At 42.7% G+C, this 23,659-nt stretch overlaps 1 protein-coding gene across 1 annotated transcript in view; it reads left to right on the forward strand.

Annotated features, from left to right (window-relative positions):
• The window catches only part of FBXW4 (F-box and WD repeat domain containing 4), a 106,047-nt gene that overhangs the window by 25,714 nt on the left and 56,674 nt on the right, over positions 1 to 23,659 (forward strand). The window contains exons 4-5 of the mRNA XM_015415939.1: positions 1,333 to 1,465; positions 9,695 to 9,789. Of these exons, the coding sequence (XP_015271425.1) occupies positions 1,333 to 1,465; positions 9,695 to 9,789 (228 nt within the window). The remainder of the gene's footprint in view (positions 1 to 1,332; positions 1,466 to 9,694; positions 9,790 to 23,659) is intronic.

Here is a 23,659-nt window from a genome sequence, read left to right on the forward strand (position 1 = left end):
TTGTTTATGGGCATACTTGCATCAAAGCTAGAAGAAATGTCTTCTTCCTTCCTTCCTCACTCTATCCTCATGATAATCCTGTGAGGAGGCCACAGTCTTCAGCTTGCAAGACCTGAGCAAGGCTGTCAATGATAGGACACTTTGGAGATACATTAATTTATAGGGTCTCTGTAGGTTGGAAGCAACTTGACAGCATATAGCACACCATACAATCTGGTGGGTTGGTTAAGTCTGGGAGAGCATGATTGGCCCAGGGTCATTTGACAGATTCATGGGTGCAATATGTGCTGTCTGTCTGAACTAGCTAAATAGAACCCCTGCTAGAGGATCATTAGGCAAATTCATCCCCTTCACCAGGATTGTGTATACTGTGCTTTCATTTTTTTAAAAAGTGGGCTTCCAGCTCTTATGCAGCAAAGATATGCTTGAAAGTGTTTGTGCGTAATGGCTCATGAAATATCAAAACGGGAGATATGACTGAAGTAACTCTTGAAGAAAGGGCTTTAGTAGCCCACAATCTCCTTGTTCCTCCCTGATTACCAAAACCAGAATAAATGATGCAAATAAGAAAAACTGTGTTGTTTTGATAGGTTTGTATAATTTTATTGGTAGTAGAATTCCATTTCTATTGTTGCAAAATTTAGATTGTCTGGACACACTTTTAAACTTTTTAATGAGGGGTGTATACAATCCTGGCCAGGGTTATTGCTGAGACTGCCTGTACATATGTAATGTTAGATTGCCTGAAGGTGAGCCCTGGTTTTGATATTTTTAAAGTTTTTCCCTTGAAAGAGACATTTTAAGGAAGGCCTTCTGAAGCTGTACTCTACATACAGACATCACTGACAAACTAGTCCTCTTAGAGGAACAAAGGCACCAAAGACGTGTAGAATACAGATACTTGAAATAAACTGGAAGTAGCGAGTATAATCTGTGTATCAATTTCTGTTATTGATGCTGTGGCAATGATTTCTCTTTCTCTGTTCAGTCTCAGAGATGGGTGCTCTCCCAGTCAGATAACATTGTCCTGGACTGAATATATGTAGATGAGACCCAAAGCACTTATGAAGCATATTAATTTAAGGAAATTAATTTTGAGAAAAACATTGGCATATATATTGTAGCTAGTGTTCTGTTTTCTGGAGTACTCTCAAATAAATAAATAAATAAAATGTAGTTTGTACTTCTTTACTGGTGGTAATAAAAATAAGCTGTAGTGAAGTTCAGGGGGGTGGTCTCTGATGTAGAAATAGTGCTGTACACCTTGTGATGCCTGCCTTGTGATATTGGTCTGTGGAGACGGAACTTCTCATTTCTCCCCCCCCCCCCCAGAGATGGCAACATTGTCCTTCATAAGCTGAACAGTTCCTTCAGCTTCAAGTTCTTGGCGCATGAACAGGAAGTTAACTGTGTGGACTGTCAAGGTGGCATCGTTGTGAGTGGCTCCCGGGACAGAACAGCAAAGGTAAAATTGTATGCTTTCCTCTGTATCTACTGAGTTACTAAGACTGTGTTTGGAAAGTAAGTTAGAAGATAGTACAGAGAAGTTCTGATCTCATTCTACGCTTTGTGCTTTTAATTGGTGCCCCCCCCCATCCCTTTCAATTTAATTTCTTTCAAAACCCAAACTCTAGACTAATGAACAATAAGTAGGAATAATAATAATAATAATAAGTAATAATAACAGTAAGTAATAAGTACTGCTGCAGTGGCTCAGAGGTTAAGATGCTGAGCTGCAGACCGGAAGGTCTGTAGCTCGGCAGTTCGAGACCCTAGTGTCGCGTGACGAAGTGAGCTCCCGTCTCTGGTTCCAGCTCCTGCCAACCTGGCAGTTCAAAAGCAAGAAATTGCAAGTAGATAAATAGGTACCGCTTTGGTGGGAAGGTAACAGCGTTCCATGCACCTCCGCGTTTAGTCATGCTGGCCACTTGACCATGGAGAAGCCTTAGGACAGTACTGGCTCTTCGGCTTGGAAATGGAGATGAACACTGCCCCCTAGAGTTGGATTCAACTGGCTTTCAAGCAAGGGAAACCTTTACTTTTACCAATCCTTTTCGATTTCATCTCTGTCAAAACCCAAACTCTGAACTAATGAACAATAAGTAATGCATTTACAGGACAGAGCAGAAAGGTGATATTGAACATGGAGAATAAGTATTGTGCACCATAAGTAATGAAATATTCTTTATGAACACTAACAGAATACTTTCTGGAGTCAGCACTTTTCAAGGTAAAGAACAGCACCTTTATGGAAGGAGTGAGTGCAAAGCAGTGGTCAGGGCAGGCAGTGCTAGCTCAAGAGAGGAGCATTGTGGGTTCCAGAATTCAAACAAGCTCAAGAGTCTCAGTTTTGGTTGCTCCTGACTAACATTTACCCTCACTGAATCGTTTGTAATACTCAGTGCATGATCTCTCAACTGCTTTGCAGCCACAAGGGAAAACGGTACATTTGTTTCTTAATTATCTACATAATGATAGTGAGTACTCCATGAGAAAGGCTCAGGGCTGGCAAATGGGCTTTGAATTTAAGCTGTGTGGGACAAAACTGATGGTGTAAGCATGCTTAGCTTAGATATATAGTGTGTCTCCCTAGAAAGGCATGTGAAGCTGCAAAGCGAAGTGCAAGATTCTCATAAATATGTGTTCATGTGTAATTTGGCTCATCCCCTCCCCAAAATGATTGTGTGTGCCCATCAGCTGTGCTGAGGAACAGTGAAGATCTATCTATCTGTCTGTCTGTCTGTCATCTATCATCTATCTATCATCCATCCATCCATCCATCTATCCATCCTCTATCTTCTATCTATCAGTTTTTTGTAGAAAAAAGCCCAGCAGGAGCTCATTAGCGTAATAGGCCACACCCAACAGCACAAACCCATTAGCATATTAGGCCACACTCCTAACAGTACAGCTCATTAGCATATTAGGCCACACCCCATGCCTTCCCCAGGCAAGCCTCCCCCTTGAAGGGAAGGGACGGCAGTTTAAACTGCCTTCCCTTGGCTTGCCCAGGCGCCCCACAGCTGTGGGGCACCCGGGCAAGCCAGCCATTGGACAGGCCAGGGAAGGCACGGGGAGACATTTAAATCCCCCCCCGATTCTTCCAGGGGCCCCCCTTGGCCTGTCTGCCTTGGAGTTGCTGGGGGGGTGTCGCTCTCCAGGCCTTCTCTCTGTAGCCACGCATGCAGAGGTTTTGGCTGTAGTGGGCGTGGCCAACTCTGGAGCCAGCTGGAACTCCATTCATTCCTGCCCCAAAATAGCCGTGTGTGTGTGTATAGTGAGCTCTTTTCTTTGAGGATGGGACATTAGGAAAAGATGACAGATGGGGTTTGGTGTCTTTAAACTTTGCTACTAGGTTTGGGGTGGATGGTTCTTCTGAACTGTATGATTTAGTAGGTAGAATTTGTCCAACTATAGTGCATGATCCTTGCCACTTTCCTAAAGCAGTAGACCAATTTCCATTCAAAAGTTACTTCCTTCTCAGCCAACAGAATACTCTCATAATCAGGAGGCTTCTGACCAAAGGAGTCTGGCCATTTGGAGAGCATGTTGGGGTAGATGGATTTCATTCATCAGTAACTGGCTTGGAGTATTTAGTAACAGTGAGAGAAGCCTCATAGTATTTTTGATTCTGAAGTGAACCATAAGGTCTTCAGACCATATTTTCTGAGGTACTCAAGCAGCAGCAAATGCATTTGGTTTCAGAGTCTGTGAAGGAAGATATGGACTGAACACAAGTAAAACAATCAGTAGGGTTTTAGAGTACAGGCTTAGAGCAGAAATACCCTGTTTGTATCATATGTATTTATTTAAATAGTTTTGAATATCTCTGAGAAAAACAAGGTGGTAAATTTTCTAAATAAAAGGGAATTTCTTCCTAAACCTATGAATTTGACAACATCTGCCCACTGTTTTTAAGAGGGAAAACTATGTTGCTTTGGATACTCTAGAAGATGCTATAGATGTAAAATGTGATGTTGTGGTTAGCTTTGTGGAAGCCATTCAGAAGGCAGATTTCTTTACTTATGACAGCAAAAAAAATCAAAGTGCAGCAGGAGGCTCTGAACACATCAGGGTGACAGACACTTCAGCAGTTTGACAGTCTTCTTTTTTGATAGCTGCTGCTTCACATACTTTCTCCTGATATCCCTCAATAAATCACCACTGATGCCTGTTTCTAGGACAGGTGTTAGGAATGTATTTAGCCTCTACCAATTAACAAAATTTGAGTGATCCAAGGGCTTGAAACCACTTCAGCTGGCTTGAGCTTCAAGCAGTTAGACAGGCCATCTAGCTATCTGGTACCCTGGCAAAAATTCATTCATGGATGTGTGACGGATTGCAAAGAAAAGCAGGCTTTTTTAAATGCTGCTTGGCTTAGAGAGTCAGGGAGTTCAAGAGTTAATCTTCCTTGGAGAAAAGAACTTATGTGATTGGCTGCTCTCCTCGCTCTCTGACTGGCCAGCATCAGCTTAGATAGGAAATAAAATGATCTGGAGGGAAAAGATTCATTCGCCTTTTGGTCTTCGTCTGAAACCTAACGTCTGGATCAGCAGGCAAAGGATTTCTGTCAGGGAAAAGTACTTCTATAGAGAGAAGAGGGACTCCATTGTCTTAAATTAGAACTACTCTGAGGGAGAATTTAGATTCTCAGTCAAGAGAGCTATAGAACTGCTTTATTCAGACATATAGTACTGGAAGAGGAATTTGGCAGGGGGTTGGGGAGTTAGAGAGAACTCCCAGAGAAGCCAAATAGGAAAAGGAGTTATTGCTTTTTAGGGACAAGGAGAATAACTTCCTGCCAGTGAAAAGGGTTGGGACGAGAACCCTGGTTTGTGATAAAGGGGAGAAGCTTAGACACCTCAGTAGTTAGTGAAAAACTAATATCTAAAGAGAAAACCTAGAACTCTGAAGGGAGAAATCTAGAAACTATAAGCAAATGCTATTCTCCAGAAAACAGTATTAAGAATCTGTGTTATTGCTGAAATACCTCTCAAAGAAAGAACTAGAGAACCTTGAAACCAAACTACAAATACACTCTCTTGTATGCTCCAAGACTTGCAATCAGTATATAGTTTGAAGTTTTACCTCAGCCTTTCTAAACCTTGACATTCTCCTATTATATATATATTCCTTGCCTGTTCAATAAAATATTATTTCTGTTTTGAAAGTTACTTTGCCTCAGGTGCCATTTCAATAAGGGTTTAAATGTAAGACAGCTTCTGTATTTTCCCTTAAGTACCTGTGCTTGGTCAGAAGCCTAAACTAATATCTGGGACAGGATGGGACAGTTAAAGCTTATAAAATAAAGAAAAAATACAAGCTACTGAAGGGCGGCTCAGTCACAGAGGGGAACGAAAAATATTTTAGCAGGGAAATTTGCCTGTGAGTGGGGTCCTTATTCTGAAGCTGGTGGGAGATGAGGGAGTTTTCCACATGGCAACAATTCCCTGTAGTTTTCATGTTGCAGCTGCTAATTTATTGCAGCAGCAATGGCTCTTGCAGATAGTGGGTTTCCCACACTTTTCATGTCCTGTTCCTGTGCAACCTCAACCCTCCCCTGTACCATTAGGGGCCTTTAAAAATAAAATGTAATAGCTAGATTACTATAGTGGTGTATATATGCGCCACCTTGCCCAGATTGCCTGGAGATATGGGCTTGGGTGTCATCAATATGCAGATGACACCCAGATCTATCTGATGCTGGGCAGCCAGCCAGACTCCACCTCAGAAGATCTACACCGGGCATTGCAAGCTGTGGCTAGCTGGCTCAGGCTGAGCCAGCTGAAGCTAAACCTGGCGAAGTCGGAGGTCCTGGGCCTGAGTCGCGCTGGTCCGGGGTTGGGGATCCCTCTCCTGACCTTCGATGGGGCGCCGTTGGTGCCAGCGTCGGAGGTTAGGAGTGGGAGTGCTCCTGGACTCCTCTCTAACTATGGAGGCCCAGGTGGCAGCCAGTGCCAGGTTGGCCTTTTACCATCTTAGGCTGGCTCGGCAGTTGGTTCCTTTCCTTGACCGTGGTGACATGGCCATAGTGATCCATGCGATGGTCACCTCGAGTTTAGACAATTGTAACGCTCTCTACGTGGAGCTGCCTTTGTTGCAAATTTGGAAGCTGCAGCTAGTGCAGAATGCTGCAGCCAGGCTTCTGATGTGTCTCCCTAGGCAGGAGCACATCCGTCCTGTGCTGAAAGCGCTGCACTGGCTGCCAATAACGTACCGGATTCGCTTCAAAGCCCTATACGGCCAGGGTCTGACATACCTGAGGGACCGCCTTTCCCCATAAATACCCCAAAGGGCACTACGATCAGGGACGCAGCATCTGCTGGTGACCCTAGGCCCCAAGGAAGCCAGGCTTGCTGTCACTAGGGCCAAGGCCTTCTCGGTGGCGGCTCCTACCTGGTGGAATGAGCTCCCGGAGGAGATCAGGGCCCTGTGGGACCTTGCACAGTTCCGCAGGGCCTGCAAGGCGGAGCTCTTCCGCCAGGCTTTTGCGCAGGAGCCGCCACTACCACCACCACCACCACCACCAATGAGTTTGGAAACAATGGGGTATGGGAGTGGCCCTGTGATTATCGAACTGCAGCACTATGGCGTGTGGATACCACTGAGTTGAGATCTGACTGAATATCCTCCGGATACCATCTTTAAATTGAAGACTATTACCTGCGACCATCTTGAAGCACTTTATTTTGTAAATATTGTAATTTGTGCGTTTTTATCTTGCTTTTATGTATTTGGCATGCGTGCCCTGATGTTAGCTGCCCTGAGCCCGCTTGCGGGGAGGGCGGCCTAGAAATCGAATGATAAATAAATAAATAAAAATGTTGTAATGATTATGTCCTTTGAACTTCCAGATTTATCTTAAAAAAACAACACTAGCCCCTTTTGTTGTGCAGATAAATGTCATTGTTTAAAAGAGTTAGAGACTTAAAAAAATAATGGTGAGAATTCAGAGGACCGAGTAGATTGCTATAACATTATAATATATAATGTATATAAAAAGCCCCTAGTTATGCGGGGGGGAAATGGGGGAATGTGGCAAGAGAAAATGGTGCTGGACACAACGTGCCTTCTACAGGGAAGCCAAACATGCTTTGGCTGGAGGAAACATCAGATCTAAGGTGGTTTGAGAAGGCACATGGAAACCATGGATGGACAGCAGATGAGCAACAGTGCTGGGTGAAAACTTGGAAATAATTTGCTGCAGTTGGGAGCCCAAATCAGAGTAAAAAGCCCATGTGGAAGCCACCTAGGAAAAATACATCTGAAAATGACATCAGATTCATTCAGAAGCAAAAATCTGGACACAGGATAAGTGACTTTAGAGAGGAGTGTTGTTTGGTTTTTTTTAATTCCCTGGAGGAAAGGAGACAGTGGATTGCTAAAAAAATTTCTTTCTAATTAAGGTTGTGACAGTCAGTGTTAACTTAAAGAGTTATGAGAACAATCAGATGATGGAACTTCTAAAGAAATTTCTTGGAAACACTGTAGAAGTTCCATTATCTGATTGTCCCTGCATTACTCACAGTGAAGTATGTAAGTATCTGTTATTGGTTTTTTATTTTTTATTATTTTTTATAACAGACAAACAAAAACGAACAGACAAACAAAATACATAAAAAACATCTGTTGGGATAATTTGGGTTTATTTATTTACTTTATTTATATCCGACCTTTCTCCCCAGTGGGAATCCAAAGCAGCTTATATCGTTCTCTCTTCTGTTTTATCCTCACAACAACCCTGTGAGTTAGTTTAGTCTGAGAGTATGTAACAGGCCCAAGGTCACCCAGCAAGCTTCTGTGGCACAAGTGGAGATTTGAACCTGGGTTTCCCAGATCCTAGCTTGACCACACCACACTAGTTTAGTAATTTATGCCGTCAGCCTTATGATGGGAGAGCTTCAGTGAACTGGACTGAATGATCATTGTCACACTAACCAGGTAATGCACTATAGGATTGTTTTCTCTTGTTCTGCCTTGAGGATAAATCCAGTTTAAGTTATCTGGAAAAACAGCTGCTATGATTCTCTAGACAGCTGAGAATTGACTATTGTTTGATATATTCTGACATGTATGTAATTTGGAACTTTACATAAACTGGTGGAAATATGGTAGTTTGGTTATCATATGTGTTCCGTGGCCTATACTTTGTTGAAATATTTATATGTTGTGAAGCAAAGCTGGCACCTTAATCTAAAATGCATTATGTGGAGATATGCCCCACCGAATTCAATTGTGCTTTTTCCATTGAAGTGTGTTTTGAATTGGGTCCTAAATTATTTTCTAGCCTTGTGTGCGGGGTGTGGTTTTTATGCTTTAAATTAGTGTCCGTATAAAGTAAACACAACTCCTAATTTCTCATCTGAATGAGAATGTAACTCCTGTGCTTCAGCCTTCCACATTGCAGGTGTGGGTTTTGTTTTTTCCTGTGATGGACAAGTGTGTCTGCCTTCTGCAGCTGAAAAGCTGAAGCATCTTGTGACCTTGAGGGCAAAATCCTCAAAGTCACGGGGAATTCAGCTTTAATTGTGTTCATTTTTTAAAAGCAGAAATAGAACCTAGCTCACCTAACACTCTTCTGTACTGATCCTTATGAACGGAGAATTGCTTTTATTTTTACCAAGTGACATTTTCCTTGTGTTGACTCCTAGCTGGAAGGGAATCCCTAGTAGGTCTCTAATGGGAGTTGTAAGTGCATTGGGTGCTTTGTAGGGATAGTGAGTGTTGATTAGGGCAGAGCTTTGAGTAGCTGCTAATGCACATTCCTCATTGATAGGGACCAGATAGCATGCTCCCAGCAATATTTTTAACCTGTATGAGATAGGGGTGCATTAAAAGAGCTCAGCTTTACTGCTCCTTTTTCTGACACTAGGTGCTAAATTCCCCACTGACACTGAATAGCCTACAATCCTGAGCATTATCAACAAACAAACAAATACGACACTCCCAGCTTTGAAGCTCATTTAAGACATTGGGGGTGGGGGTGGGGAGAAGTTAGGTGGAAAGGAAGCCAGAGACTATAATTTTAGGATCCAGAAAATAGAAGATTGGTTGGTTGTCAAGGGTGGGAGAAGCACTGGAATCAAAAGGGCTTCGAGAACACAAGCTTATTTACTCACCTGTAACAGGTTTCTGAAAGCTCATAAATTTCTTAAAGGAGTTACTTGGGACTGTTGATAAGCATGCATTGTTGTAGAACAAGTGCTGCCGAAATATGCATTAAGGAGTCTGTGAATATTTTAATAGTGAGCACTACAAAAGTGTGCTGAGAACAAGATTGTCCCATTCAAGTATTTCTGATGTTTCCAAACTATTTGGGAAGAGGGCTTTAAAAATTTGTTTACAGAAGGACTCACAAAGAGTGAAGATGACAGATAAAATCTGAATTTATGCTCTAGTAGCATTTGAACTGACACCTTTCAGATGAGGATCTTGCTGCCTGTTCACAGCCTTAACTGAAACTGATTTGAAAAGTCTTGCTGCTAGTCTGTTCTGTAATTTCTTTGTTTTGAATAATGTATTGGCCCAGAGGTTGCAATTAAAATAAGATGGTGATGGAGAAGATTTCTGATGCTGTGGTTGGGGTGGTGTAAAGAGATGGTGCTCAGAAAAACTATATCAGGAGGAAATAATTTTGAATACTAACTATTTACACCTGCACTTTGCACCTTTTATTGTTTAATTCTCTTTCTAGGTTTGGTCTCTATCACCAGGCAGAGCTGGGCAGTGTTTGCACACCATACAGACTGAAGATCGTGTCTGGTCTATTGCTATTAGTCCATTGTCAAGGTAAGAGAGTGCATTTTAATACATGACTGCATCATGTTTAAATCGGATTTTCTTTATTCGCCAAGCTGCCTGTCACCATCTAAACACCTTATTTTTCTAAGAAAAATTATGAACTCTGCAGGTTAAGAATTTATTGAAAAAATATTTTGCATGTTGACTGGAAACTATTAGGACACTTGAAGGGTTTTGCTGTGGCTTTTTCCCTTCAAGAGCTAGAAAAAGGAAGGTTTGAGTTTGTAGTGTATTATGGATATGGGTTAGATAAAGAGATGCAAGGAATGGAAATTACACATTTAGAACTCCATTCTCTTTGTCATTGGATACCATTCTCATCATTTTGCCTCTGGTTTATAAACCTGTTTTAGAAGCTTCCTTATGTATTTACCTTTTTCACTGTGTAGCTGTTGTACATTTTCCGGGTTGTATGGCCGTAGTCTTGGCATTGTAGGACCTGACGTTTCACCAGTAGCTGTGACTGGCATCCTCAGAGGTATAACACAGAAAGATGGAGTACTCTCTGTGTCAAGGTGAAAAGAAAAAATGATAGGCAGGTAATTTATATCTACTCAAGAAAGTGGGGTAGGGCTGAATCATTATCTTGTACGAGTTTCCCAGGCTGTACGAGTTTCCCAGGCTGTGAACATGCAAGTGGAGGAGATTTCCTGAGGAGGTTCTTTTGTATATGGATTGTTTCCTGAGGAGGTTTCCTGTTTCCTGAGGAGGTTCTTTTGCATGTGGATGGGAAAACTTATGAAAAAACACAACCTACAAACAGTATTCAGACCCACCAAAAAATACAGCAGATGCTACGATCGGCAAAAGACAGAAGAGACCTCCTCACTTCTGCAGGAATATACTGCATACCATGCAGTTGTGGACAGGTTTACATTGGGACCATACAGCGTAGCATTCAGGCAAGAATAAAAGAACATGAAAGACACCGCAGTCTTGGCCAACCTAAAAAATCAGCAGTGGTTGAACATAGCCTAACTCAAACAGGACACACTATTTTGTTCCAAGACATTGAACAGGACACACTATTTTGTTCCAAGACATTGAAAGGCTGGACAACACATCCAATTACCATGTCAGATTACACAGGGAAGCCATTGAAATTCATAAACATAAGCACAATTTCAACAGAAAGAAGAGAGTTTAAAAATAAATAGGGCATGGTTTCCTGTCCTGAAAAATACAAAAGGCTCTACATCTGACAATAGCACTACAGGTAAGATTACATCTCTTTCCACCACCCCAACCACAGCATCAGAAATCTTCTCCGTCACCACCTCCGTCACCACCTTATTTTAATTGCAACCTCTGGGACAATACATTATTCAAAACAAAGAAATTACTTGCCTACCATTTTTCTTCTCACCCTGATATCTTTCTGTGTTATACCTCTGAGGATGCCAGTCACAGCTGCTGGTGAAATGTCAGGTCCTACAATTCCAAGACCACAGCCATACAACCTGGAAAATCTGCAACAGCTAATGAACTCCAACCGTGAAAGCCTTCACCTTTTTATATGTTTACTTAAAGCTTGCTCCTGCCACATTTCTTTTGCTGTCAAGTCACAGTTGACTTATGCTGATCCCATAGGGTTTTCAAGGCCAGAGACATTCAGAGGTGGTGAAGGAACGTGGGGTATACTGGACTTCTGAAAAGCCTGGGGGCTGTGCTTGGCCCAGTGGTGGCTACTGGGCCCAGCAGCGGCTACAGGAGAGCCTGAGGGTCACACTGGGCTCATCAAGAAAGTGGGGGAGAGATGGGATTCTCCTCACGAGTCTCGTGGCCCCCCACATGATATTATAAAGGCCTGAAGTTTGGTTGTCTTTCAGACTGCCATTCCTATTGATAATGCAAAATGTAAAGAACATCTCTGAGTATTCTCAAAAGGTACAGTGTACTGCTGAACTACTTCATCTTGTTTCATTTTACAACTGTACTGTTGCATGGTTGAAGAAGTGCTCATTTTCTGTGAGAATGTTGGATAATATTAAGTGCCATCCTTAGCAGAGTTACACCCTTCCAAGTCCATTGAGTTCAGTGAACTTGGAAGGGTGTAACTGCTTGCAATGGCAGTATTAGTCACTAAAACTAATGGAGATATATTTGGGCAGCTATTTATGTTTATTGGGGAGAAATGTTTATTGGGGAGAAATGCATGGCAGAAATTGAACTGCCCTGATATGTGATTTTTGGTAATTATTCTGATGACTACAAGAGCTGAAGGCTGGCAAAGGACTGCTGCACACTCACAAAGGTCCTTTCCGCACTTGGGTCTCATCCCTGGTTTTATCAGAGTTCAACTCATGACACAATACCTTGCATTTATCCATGGTTATAACAGCATCTGTTTATCCTGGGACAAGTGTGGGGTGAAACCAGGGTGACCTCAGTGTAATGTGGAAACAAAAATTACCCCGAGATAATTACAGGGGTGAATCAAGTGTAGAATAGAATTTGTTTGGGGACAGGGTTGAACCGTGATTTAAGGTCTAGTGCAGAAAGGGCTAAAAAACAATAAAAATAAAAAGGGAACTGCCTCGTATCATGAAGAATTCTGAGAATTCTGTACTCTGGTGCATGTTTTATTTTGAAGCCTGGTATTAATTGCAAAGCAGGTTGTAACAAAGTAATTATACTCTAAATTAAGCCAATTTTCTGTTCAGAATTATAGTTGAGCTCTGAATTGTGAACTGCCGTGTACTGATGTCCTTGCATTTGGAGTAAGGCTTAACTTTTCAAAAGTTTTTGGAACCCTTGTAGTAGATTGATAAGTATTAGCATTTCAGTATTTAAAGTAATCTAAGTGAATATTTGGTTTCATGGTGACTGTTCCACCTGTCCTGTATTCTGGTCTCCCTTCCCAAGTTTACATTGTTTGAATTCGTGAACACACAAGAGAGTCTCATTGATCTTTAATCTATTGCGTGGGCACCCTTTGAACATAAGAACTTTACAGAGGCCCAGTACAGCCAGCTCTAACCACTAGTTGCTTCTGTTTAAAGAGTCCTTCTGTGCTTGTAGGATTAGAACGCAGGGCCATCCAGCTGTCAGTTTAGAGCTCTTCCCATTGAGCTGCACTGAGTGTGCTTTAGTGGCTGGGAGAGCCATTTTACAGCACACTGCTTTATCCTTCTATAAGTGATGACCTGCAGGGATGGCCTCTTGTCAGAACACTGACTTCTCTCCCTGCAGCGAACACACTCTCTCTGTCACAATATTTACCTAACGTATTTCCCCCCCCACTGGGTGATAAATGGAAGTGTGCAGAGTGGCTTCTCCATCAGCAACCAGGTTTGGATCATTCACTTGTTTTATGAGACCACTGATCCCAGCGCACTTCTCTTCCTTCCCCCCCTTCCCACCCCCAAGTATTAGAGCCGATTAGCCACGTCATTAATTCTTCAATTTGACGGCTGATATAGCAAGAGCTAGAACACACTGCTGACCCCGTATAATAGAACCCTTGCTCCTTAACATATTGATGATGGGAGAAGTTAATTAAAATTCCACAGAGTGAGGGTGTCAGCTAACCTATAAACTTGTCACTTCCAAGAAAATGTTGCTGCCATCCTAAAAAAGAGTGAGTTTGGGAGGTAAAAGGGGGCTTTGCTACCACAGGGTGAGATTGAAATCCCCTCTTCTCTTCCTCTGATTTGTATAGTTTCACTGAGTAGAGTTAATTCTGAAGTGGCTCGGGCCTTTAGGATCCTGTTTTCTTTTGGTGGTATGCATAAGATTAGAAGGTTGCTTTGCTGCCTTTCTGATGGAGCAAAGCATTACTGTTCATTGATAATTGTTGATAAGCCATTTTTGTTTCACTCAAAAAAAATCTACTGGTTTGTCTCTGATGATCTAGATAAAGAGTAGGTTTGTGGGTTGTGTTAGCCTGTCTCTGATTGGTTAGAACATAGTACTGAGATACAGCTACGGAAGCATATTATTCATAAGGCAGCCAGCAATTGTTGCCCCCTCCTTTGGTACAGCCTAAAGACTTGCAGCATAGATAGGATATGCATCTGACTTTCCCCAAATTCTCTGCAGACTCTCCCTTTCTTGCCTGTGCTTACAAAGCAGTATGTCATGGAAGTCCCATGACTGGTTACAAAGTCCACTGCTTACAAAGCAGTATGTTAGGATTGGAGCTAAAAATCCTAACTATAAATACACATTGATGAGGTCTGAACTGGCAGAGACTGACCAAGAGAGAGATCTTGGAGTCGTGGTAGATAACTTAATGAAAATGTCGAGACAGTGTGTGACTGCAATAAAAAAAGCCAATGCTATGCTTGGGATTATTAGGAAGGGAACTGAAAACAAATCAGCCAGTATCACAATGCCCCTGTATAAATGGTGCAACCTCATTTGAAGTACTGTGTACAGTTCTGGTCACCACACCTCAAAAAGGATATTATAGCATTGGAAAAATGCAGAAAAGGGTAACTAGAATGATAAAAGGGTTGGAACACTTTCCCTATGAAGAAAGGTTAAAATGCTTGGGGCTCTTTAGCTTGGAGGAAAAAATGGCTGGGGGGAGACATAATCGAGGTTTATAAGATTATTATGCATGGGATAGAGCAGGTAGAGAAGTACTTTTCTCCCTTTCTCACAATACAAGAACTTGTGGGCACTCAATGAAATTGCTGAGCAGTCAGATTAGAACAGATAAAAGGAAGTACTTCTTCACCCAAAGAGTGATTAACACATGGAATTCAATGCCACAGAGGTGGTGGTGGCTACAAGCATGGATGGCTTCAAGAGGGAATTAGATAAACACAAGAGGCGGGACCCGCGATACTTGCGGGGTGGGGAGTATTCCCCACAGCTCCCGGCCTACAGAAGCGGCAGCAGGTGAGCCCAACCTTCTCCCTCCCCCCCAGTGGTGGTGGTGAGGCCAGCCCGCCAATCTTTCTCCTTCCCCCTCCCTCTCCTTACTTGTCAAGAAGGAAGAAGCTGCCACAGGTAATCCTTCTTCCCTGCCCCAGCCTGGCCCTGATGGCGAGGCCCGTGCGGCTTCGAGCTGCTGGGCCTGCCAAACCTCACCCGCCCCCCGGCAACTGTGGCAAGGCTCGTGCGGCTTCGAGCTGCCAGGCCCGCCAAACCTCCCCTGGCCCCCCCCGGCAACAGTGGCGAGGCCCATGCGGCTCTGAGCTGCCAGGCCCACTCTGAGCTGCCAGGCCCACCAAATCTCCCCCGCCCCCCCATGGCAACGGCAGTGAGGTCTCAGCTCGGCCCCCCAAGCCTCCCCTCTCCCCCAGTGGCGGCAAGGCCTGGCCAGCCCGCCAAGCTTTCCCTCCCCATGCGGCGGCGGCTAGGCAGTTCGCTCTTTTACTTTTTGAGGGATTTAAATATATCCCCCTATATATTTTTTTCAATTTTAAAGATTTTTCTGCACAACTGGGGACTGTCCCAAATGTGCAAGAAAATCTCCCTGCTCCCCAGGTGCCCCCGATGTGCGGATGTAGATATCCGCACGCAAGGGGTGCCTTCGCTATTAGATATATAGATATGGAGCAGTGGTCCATCAGTGGCTATTAGCAACAAGGTATAGATAGGAACTCTCAGTCTGGGGCAAGTGATGCACTGTATTCTTGGTGCTTGGGGGGGCAACAGTGGGAGGGCTTCTAGTGTCCTGGCCCCACTGCTGGACCTCCTAATGGCATAGGCCTGCCAAATGCAGCCGGGGGGCGGGGAATCCCCCGTTTCGGAGCCCCGATTCCCGGCGCGCCGGAATCGGGGCCCGGGGGAAACCCCACCCCTGCGTGCGCGCCACCCAGAAGTGACGTCGCAAGCTGGGGGCGGAGCCACGCCGTTTGAGGGGAAAACAAAGAGTTTTCCCCTCAAATGGCAGCTATTTGAGGGGAAAACTCTTTGTTTCCCCCTCAAACGGCGTGGCCCCGCCCAGCGTGTGACGTCACTTCTGGTGACGTCCTGGCGGCGCGCGCGCGCATCCACGAGCGTCTCCCGGAGCGGACAGAAGATCCCCCGACGGCAGGTATTTTTAATTTGGCAACCCTATAATGGCACCTGGTATTTTTGGTCACTGTGTGACAGAGTGTTGACCTAGATGGGCCGTTGGCCTGGTCCAGCATTGGCTTTTCTTATGTTCTTATGTCACTGAAGTCCCAACAAGTATGATCCAGTTGATGATAAGATGCATTCTCTTTTTCTGTGGGCTAATAGTCTAAGGCTGTCTTATATCACAGCAGCACTCTCCCTGTTCACTGAGTAGGACTAGACTTAAAATTCCTTATAGCCCTATGACTGTATAATACTATTAACGCCATAAAGGTAATAGAGCAATTGGAGTATTTGTGCTTCTTCTGTAATGTACACCTCTTCTTCTTAAATGAAGAAACTGAAGTATATTTGTTAAATATAATTCCAAATGGCTATTATGTACATGATATTTATTTAATAACATATATTATAATGGCTGCTCGAATATTATTGGCAAGAAACTGGAAACTAGATAAAATACCCACAAGAGAGGACTTAATACTAAAACTGCTAGAACTTCCACAAATAGATAACTTGAGTTTATTGCTTCAAGATAAAGATAAGAAATACAAAATAAAAGATGGTCAGGGGTATACAACTGGATAAAACATGTAATAGACTTATAGACTTTATACTTATATGTAATCTAAAAGCTTGGAAAGTTTGTTTTCTTTTTGAAAATGTGAAAAATAAACATGTTAAAAAAGAAAGAAAGAAACTGAAGTGGTGTGTGTTATCTTAACGGAGGTTTAACATGTCACTGATAGTGGCAACATCAAGATTCCACCTGGATTTGCAGAGCTTTGGCTGTATTTCTAGAACAGACTGCTCCCTAAAATGGACCATAAATAGAATTATATTATTACTGTGGAATCTCACAAGGGTGTTCCTTTCAGGAAGTTTTTTAGACATTTTCTTCATGACAATAAATGCAACAGTTTTCCCAGCTTGACTTTGTCTCTCTCTCTTTTTTCTTACGAAGAAAACAAGGTAGTTGCATCCTTGAGTCTGTTCCTCTGGTTGCTTGAAGTAGTAGCGTTCGAATTATGGCATGACTGAGTCATACAGTCTTAAATACTTAATTATATTGATTTTGCATTTTGGAGTGCATGCAGATACATGTTCTTTTACCACATCAACAATTTGAACTTGTTTGGAGAAAAATATTGATTTCACTTTACTTTCTTGTAAAATATTAATTTTACTTTCTTGTCTCTGTTCAGATTATATGAATATTGTAAAGAGACTACTTCCATTTTGACACTGTTATTTATTTATTTATTTATTCATTACTATCTATTTATTTATTTGCAAAGTTTATACCTCATCTTTTTGGCCTCATCAGGGGCACTATTAGGAAATCAGCCATTATACCACCTTTCCCTTTAATTCACTGTCACATGTGTTATGACAACTGCTGTGATTTAAATTCCTTACTTTTGAGAGCAGGGAATCATGCTGAAGGCAGGGAAGAAGCCTCTCTCTTGTGCAATTTTGCGCAGTCGAGAAAATGCCCATGTTGGTTTCTTCTGTCGCATTGATTACAGTTCAGGGGTCCAGCAGTCATAGGGACTGCAGGTTTCTATTTCCAGTCAGTGATCTTTCTCCTCCATTTTTCAAAGTTCCAAGGGGAGGGATGGAGAAGGTAATTTTCCTGGGCCATAGCTGCTGTTTACTTTTGGTTGGCTGTGCAGTGTGCCTTTGTTTTTCCACCTTTGATCAGTGTTTTGCTAGCAGATAATTTAGCAATTGCATCCCAGGGTGGAAGTGTGGAGTTAATGTTAAAATTAGGTGTTTTTTTTTTTTAAACCTTCACCGGCTGATGAAGCAGGGATAGCAAGAGGGGAGGCAACGGGGCCATAAATCCTACTGCTGGTATATCTGCTTCTTGTAGAAAATGTAACCCTCTGATGTCTACCCAGCACTTTCATTAACATTTAAATTAAGGGTTTGTTTTTCAGTGACTAGGCTTTTCATGGCCTGACTCGTGCAAGGCTGCCTTACCAGTCAGTTACAATACCAATCATTGCTTCCCCCCATCTTTCTTTGGGGAGGGCAATGACCTGACAAATGTTCAAAGAAAATCCACAGCAGATCTGCCCAGGTACTCAGGCTGCAGGATGAAGCTTTTTCCTTCAATTAGCTGTTGTCCATGTTTCTTGCCTTTTTTCCCCTTTCCCCTCCCTTCCCCTTCAAAGACTTCTTTGGGGCCTGTTTGTTATGTGATTGCCTCAGGTGTAACCAACTCTGGACACTCCTCACTCTTCAAACAAGAACTTGGGGATGAAGGATGTGTATGGAAGGTGGAAAGCAAGCCTGTAATAGACTGTGTTGTTGAAGACTGTCTCCCTTTTCCTTCCCTCAGCAATGCTGGCAACTTCCAGTTTCATGTAGTAAAACCATGGTGTGGATGACCTTTTATGAGAAATTAATTTTGGAACTGTATATTTGTGAGCTGAGGAAATTAGAGGATGGACTTCAGTTTTGGTGCTTCAGTTAATGACCAATGAAGTGATTGCATTACAGCATATTTAGCAGGGTACCTATGAAAAGTTTCTCAGAGGTTCAAGTGTACATGTCTGGATTGTCTTTTTAGGCCCTTTATATAGTCTAAAAGAGAGTGTGCAAAACATAGACTTGGGGGAGACTGACATGCAGATCACAGTTTACTGTTTGCATCCTGCATCCTCCGTACTCTTGAGCTGCTTGCTTTGTAATCTCACTGAGTGTCTCAAGGAGCTCAGTATGAAGAAGCAGTGTATGACCGAATTTTTAAGGTCTGAAAACAAAAGGTGTTCTATCAAAAGACCTTACTTTTGTGTTTGCTGCTGGCCTCTGAGGGCAGCTTCACATATTGCGTAGGTGCATGTGAGAAATTTAGCACATACTCTTTTATATCTTGTGAAGTATGAGGTCAGCTGCATCTCTTTTCTGGAAACAGGTACATGCTGAACTTTAAATGTGTAGCTGCTTCCAATGCAATGTGTGAAGCAGTTCTAAATGGTAGGCACTTTATTTATTTATTTGATTTATACCCCGCCCACCCTGCCAAAGCAGGCTCAGGGCGGCTTACAAGGCCACTGGCGACATAAAAACATAAAAACAATAAAAACAGTTAATACCCTAAAAACACATTCCAAAGGTGCTACAACTATACGATGGCAGAGATTGTTCTAATCGTCCGCAGTAAAATCAGCAGTAGTTGTATGGCTGGTGTCTGGCTCGTAGGCACATTGTTCCTCAGTATGGGCATGGATATTAAAGCAGGCAGCCAAGATGGATTATAGGGCCTAGCTAACCCAGTTGATGTTAGCAGTTTAATATGGCATCTTACTCCAACACTTGGCAGAAGAGCTCCATCTTGCAGGCCCTGTGGAATTGTGATAAATCCTGCAGGACCTGATGTCCTCTGGGAGCTCATCCCACTTAAGAATATGATTAAAGCCAATCATACACCTTTTTTTCCCTTTGGCCTTTCTGGCCATATAATGCCAGTTGCCCTCTAAAGCCGCATAATTTAGTGAGCAGTATCATATGGCTGAACTGTTTTAGGAGCCCACATGTTGCATCAGTTGTAGGAAACCTGATCACAAGTGCAGGCACTTACAGTAACAAGGAGGTGAAAGCTGCCAGCCTGTTTCTCTGCAGGTGCTAGCTGGATCGAGTTGCAGGGCTGCCATTAAAACTATCTTAGCTGGTGATTAATGTAGGACACGGGGCACTATGAAGACCTGCCTTGGAAAATAAGCTGGTATCTGAATTTCAGTGTTCCCCTGCTTTTTTCCGATTGTCAACTATTTGTCTGTAATGAGCGAGTCTTGGTGAAGATCTTTGTCTACATTGGCTTGTTGCACTTGCTGAAGGTGCTACAGAGGTGATTATGTGATGGTTAAATAATGCCGGGCCATGTGAACAGCTTGTTCGTGTGGCATGTTTTCCATGCAGCAAGTTATCATTGCTGTGTAGTTTTCAGTCACTTTGAAGCAACATAATGACACAAACACTTCTAGGAGCTGCTGGTTTGTTATGAGATGAGTTTTGTGCCACCTTAAAGACTGACAAGGTTTATTGTGGCAGAAACTTTCAAAGACTTAAGCATACATCATCCAATCTATGAAATGTGAACAATGTGTGAATCAAATATAGCTCCATTTTTTATCAGATGGTTGGCTTACCAAGGGTTGCACATGAGGTAGCTATATGTGGCCCCTCTATTACAAAGTGGCTGAGGGAAGCAGCCAATTAAAAACTCACTGTTCTGTATCAGATATGTGAGGGCTACAATGTACAAACAGTGCTGGTGTACAACTCCTTATGTACTACAGCTGTCACTACCAAGAAATATACTGAAGAAGCCTGCGTACCAAAGCTGGTGGGATGCTTCCTTCAGCCAGTTTTGTAGTCATGTTTGGAGAGGAAAGCAGATAAATTAGCAGATAACTTGCATAGCGTTAGAAGTCAGAGCAGCTGCCTTGGCACCATCTTGGGGAGGAGCCACCGCTAGTAGTCATCAATCAGGAGAGGAAAGCATCTTGCATCTATCTCCATGTCTGGTTGCATTACAACCCAGAGAAGCAATGTAGTTGCCAGCAAGGAACAGGTGAGGAGAGAATGTTTGTCAGTAATATAGCTAGGTAAACATTTATTTGTTTACTTCGTCTCGTCTGTGTTTCTCATTGAGATGCAAGGCAGAAAGTCAAATTTCCTTAGGCTAACTAGAAGTCCATCCAGCTGAGTACTGTATACTTTGTTTAGCAGTGGTTCTACAGAGTTTCAGGCAGAGAAAGGGGTTTCCTAACAGCTGCTACGTAAGGTCCTTTAACTGGAGTTACCAGGTATTGAACTTGGGATCTTCAACTAGCAAAACAGCCACTGTTTTTAATTACTTCAGCTTTGAGTAGATGTGGTAGGTAAAACAAAAAGATATGGATAGTGTAGTCCAGGAAATAGTATGCTCTTCATAGTTGCTGCGGTGTCAAGTCGCCTTTATTGGCATAAAAGTTGCTGCGGTGATCTGATGCTGAGGGAGGGTTCAGGAATGGATTTTGGGACAGTCGTATATATAGTGGGTTACACTATAGCCCTATTCATCAGTCATTAGGGTTCTGGCACCAGAGAGCCAGATTGTAATTGGAAACCCAGAGGAACAGGTAATGTACAAGCCTCCCCGAAGTGCAGGCATCATGCCAGGGGTGGAAGTAAATGTGGCTCTTGGTTCTTGATAGTTGCAAACATGGCTGTCTGCAAACTGCACAGTGAGTACCACAGCATTAGTAGATAGTGTGTGTATCAGTTGCAACTTGTGCTGAAACTTATTCTAAACCTCATGTCCCTTTTTTTCAGTTGTCCAAGAGGGCAGTTGCCATGGACTTATGTCTGAACTAACCCTGTTTTGGGGGATGCTCTTTTTTTCTGCTGATTGAATGTTCTGGTCACTCACCTTGGCCTAACTCAGTTGACCTCAGCTGAATGATTTCTGGAGAATCAATATTAGAGTACGTTTTTCCCCACTGCATTTCTGTGTGGGAGGAGAGACAGATTCCCCCCCTTGCTGATAAAAGGCCAATGAATCTTTAATTAGGTGTAGGTCAAAATTTTCTATACTGTGACCTTAATGTGGGATTGACTGGCAGGCAGCCTTGGCCGAAAGAGCATCCAGTCCCTTTCATCTCCTCTAGTGTCTCTTGAGACAATGGACTCAGCATATTTTCCTTCTTGCTTCCTCTTTGAAAAGGGTCTGGTATCTCTACTAGATACCTGTGACATGGGGGTCTTGATTGGGGTCTCATAAAGGGTTTTGCCAGAGTGTCCGAAGGCCATGAAGACAAAAGCGATCAGTAGGTGGAGGTCTCAGCTGACTGCTGAAGAAGGGAGGGTAGGGTTCTGGAAGCAGTGAAGGGAGAAGCAACTCCTGTTGGGAGTTCTTCAAGAGAGGAGGGGGAGCAGAGTGGCCCATTTTTGTCCCAAACCCAATCAAGCACATCTGCAGAATTGTCCCAGCTGCTGCCTCCCAGTTTCAAAAGAAAATGATCGTTTGATAAACCGGCCTGATTTACCGCTTTCTCACAAGGGAGGGAGGCCCACCTTTGACCTCTATGATTTCACATCAGACTCAGCTTTTCTTTTCCCTTCCAGTTCTTGGAGAAACTTTGAAATGCATCCCTTGCTTTCTCTCAGTCCCTTTACTATTCCTCCCCCCTTTTCTCTTGTTATGTTGGGGGAGGAGGAGAACAGGCGCACGGCTTTGGATTTTAAGCAAGTAATTAGTAAAGTTGTCTTGCAGCACAATAAACCAACGGCACCCGTCCTGTATATTCCCATCATTTACATGCCTGTGGGCATCGAGGGAAACAGGTGGCATTCTTATTACAGCATATCTTGTACCAGCACCCTCCTCGCCTCTTTGCCTGCTAACTATAGGAATCCACATGAATATATTAAAATATTTTCACACAATGCATGTATTTTTTCCAGTGGGAAGGGGCACCTCCTAGATGAAAGGCGGCAGCCCCATTGGAACGCTTGTTTCCAATCAGGCGCTTGTTCACATGGACTAGATAGAAAGGGAGGAAGGGAAAATAGAGAAGAGTGAAGCTTTGTGTTCTTTGGGGGGGCGTGTACTGAGATTTAGATGGGGATTAGGACACTGGAAATTTTTAGTTATTTTAACTTTTTTTTAGTGGGGCAGCAAATTATTAAAATACTTTCATAATACAGCAGATAATTATTTGGTGAGTAGAACTGAATGGCCATTGAAATGGCAAGATATATCACAATGACTTGAGGTGGGGTTCTTAACAGTTTGTGGCCCTAATAGCTTGGCACCCTTGATAGAAGAAGAAATCCAGGGAGGATGTTGTTCTCATTGTTAGTAAAGCATGCTTGTAGCTCTGCATGTCAAATTCAAGGACATGCAACTGTTCTTGAGTTACCATCATTTCATGTGTCCTGAAATCTGTTACCAAGGTTGCCTAATATAGGTCCTGGATGGTTTGCTTTCAATTAAAACTATTAAAATCAGTGGTTTAAATCACCAACAAGAAGGGCTAATTTCAAATCACTAATTTAGATCAAGTTTCCAGCTTTCATCTTCACTGAACAAACATGTATGCAAACTGCACATTACAATTAGAACATATCTGTTGTTTGCAGTTTGCAAGTAAATAAATCAAATATTAACCCCAAGTCTCTAATTAGGAAGCTTGATTTGTGCTACAGAATTTATATTTTGTTGGGAAGCAATTGTGATTTCATCCCAGTTCTCCATATACATATATAAGGCAGGGCATTTTCCAGGCTCTAACCTGGCACCTTTCACGTTCATGGAGCTTAATTTTTATATCATTCTCTAACATATCAAAAACAGATGTCTTTTAAACAGGAAAAAGATGAGAATCTAGAAAAAAATACTTTCATAAGGATGGGGAAATTAATTATTGGTGGCATTGCACCCCGTAGGGTTCCTATACTACAATAAAACCAGAGATGAACAAAAATGCTTGAGCAGGCTCCAACAGCTCCATCCTATGCATCATGTTTCCACAGAAGTCAGCCCCAATATACTTACATGGAAATAAATTCCACAAGTCTGTGGAAATTGCTCACAAGTAAAAATGTTTCATGATCTGCTTGCAAGCTTGCTGTGTGTTCATCTGATCCTGTTTCAGTTTGTCAGATGCCTGTTTAAGAGGGAAACCTGCCCTAGATTTGCAATTGAAAGGCAAACTCTTGCACACAATTGAGCCAAAGAGAGAGGAAAAAGAGAGAGATTTTGTTCAGAAGGTTTAAGAAAGACTGATGCTTTGTAAGAACCTTAGAGATTTTTGCAATATGCCTCTGCGTTCTACTGTTTTTACTCAAT

Source organism: Gekko japonicus, unplaced genomic scaffold (assembly GCF_001447785.1).
Source record: "Gekko japonicus isolate JY-2015 unplaced genomic scaffold, Gekko_japonicus_V1.1 scaffold59, whole genome shotgun sequence".
Lineage (NCBI taxonomy): Eukaryota > Metazoa > Chordata > Lepidosauria > Squamata > Gekkonidae > Gekko > Gekko japonicus.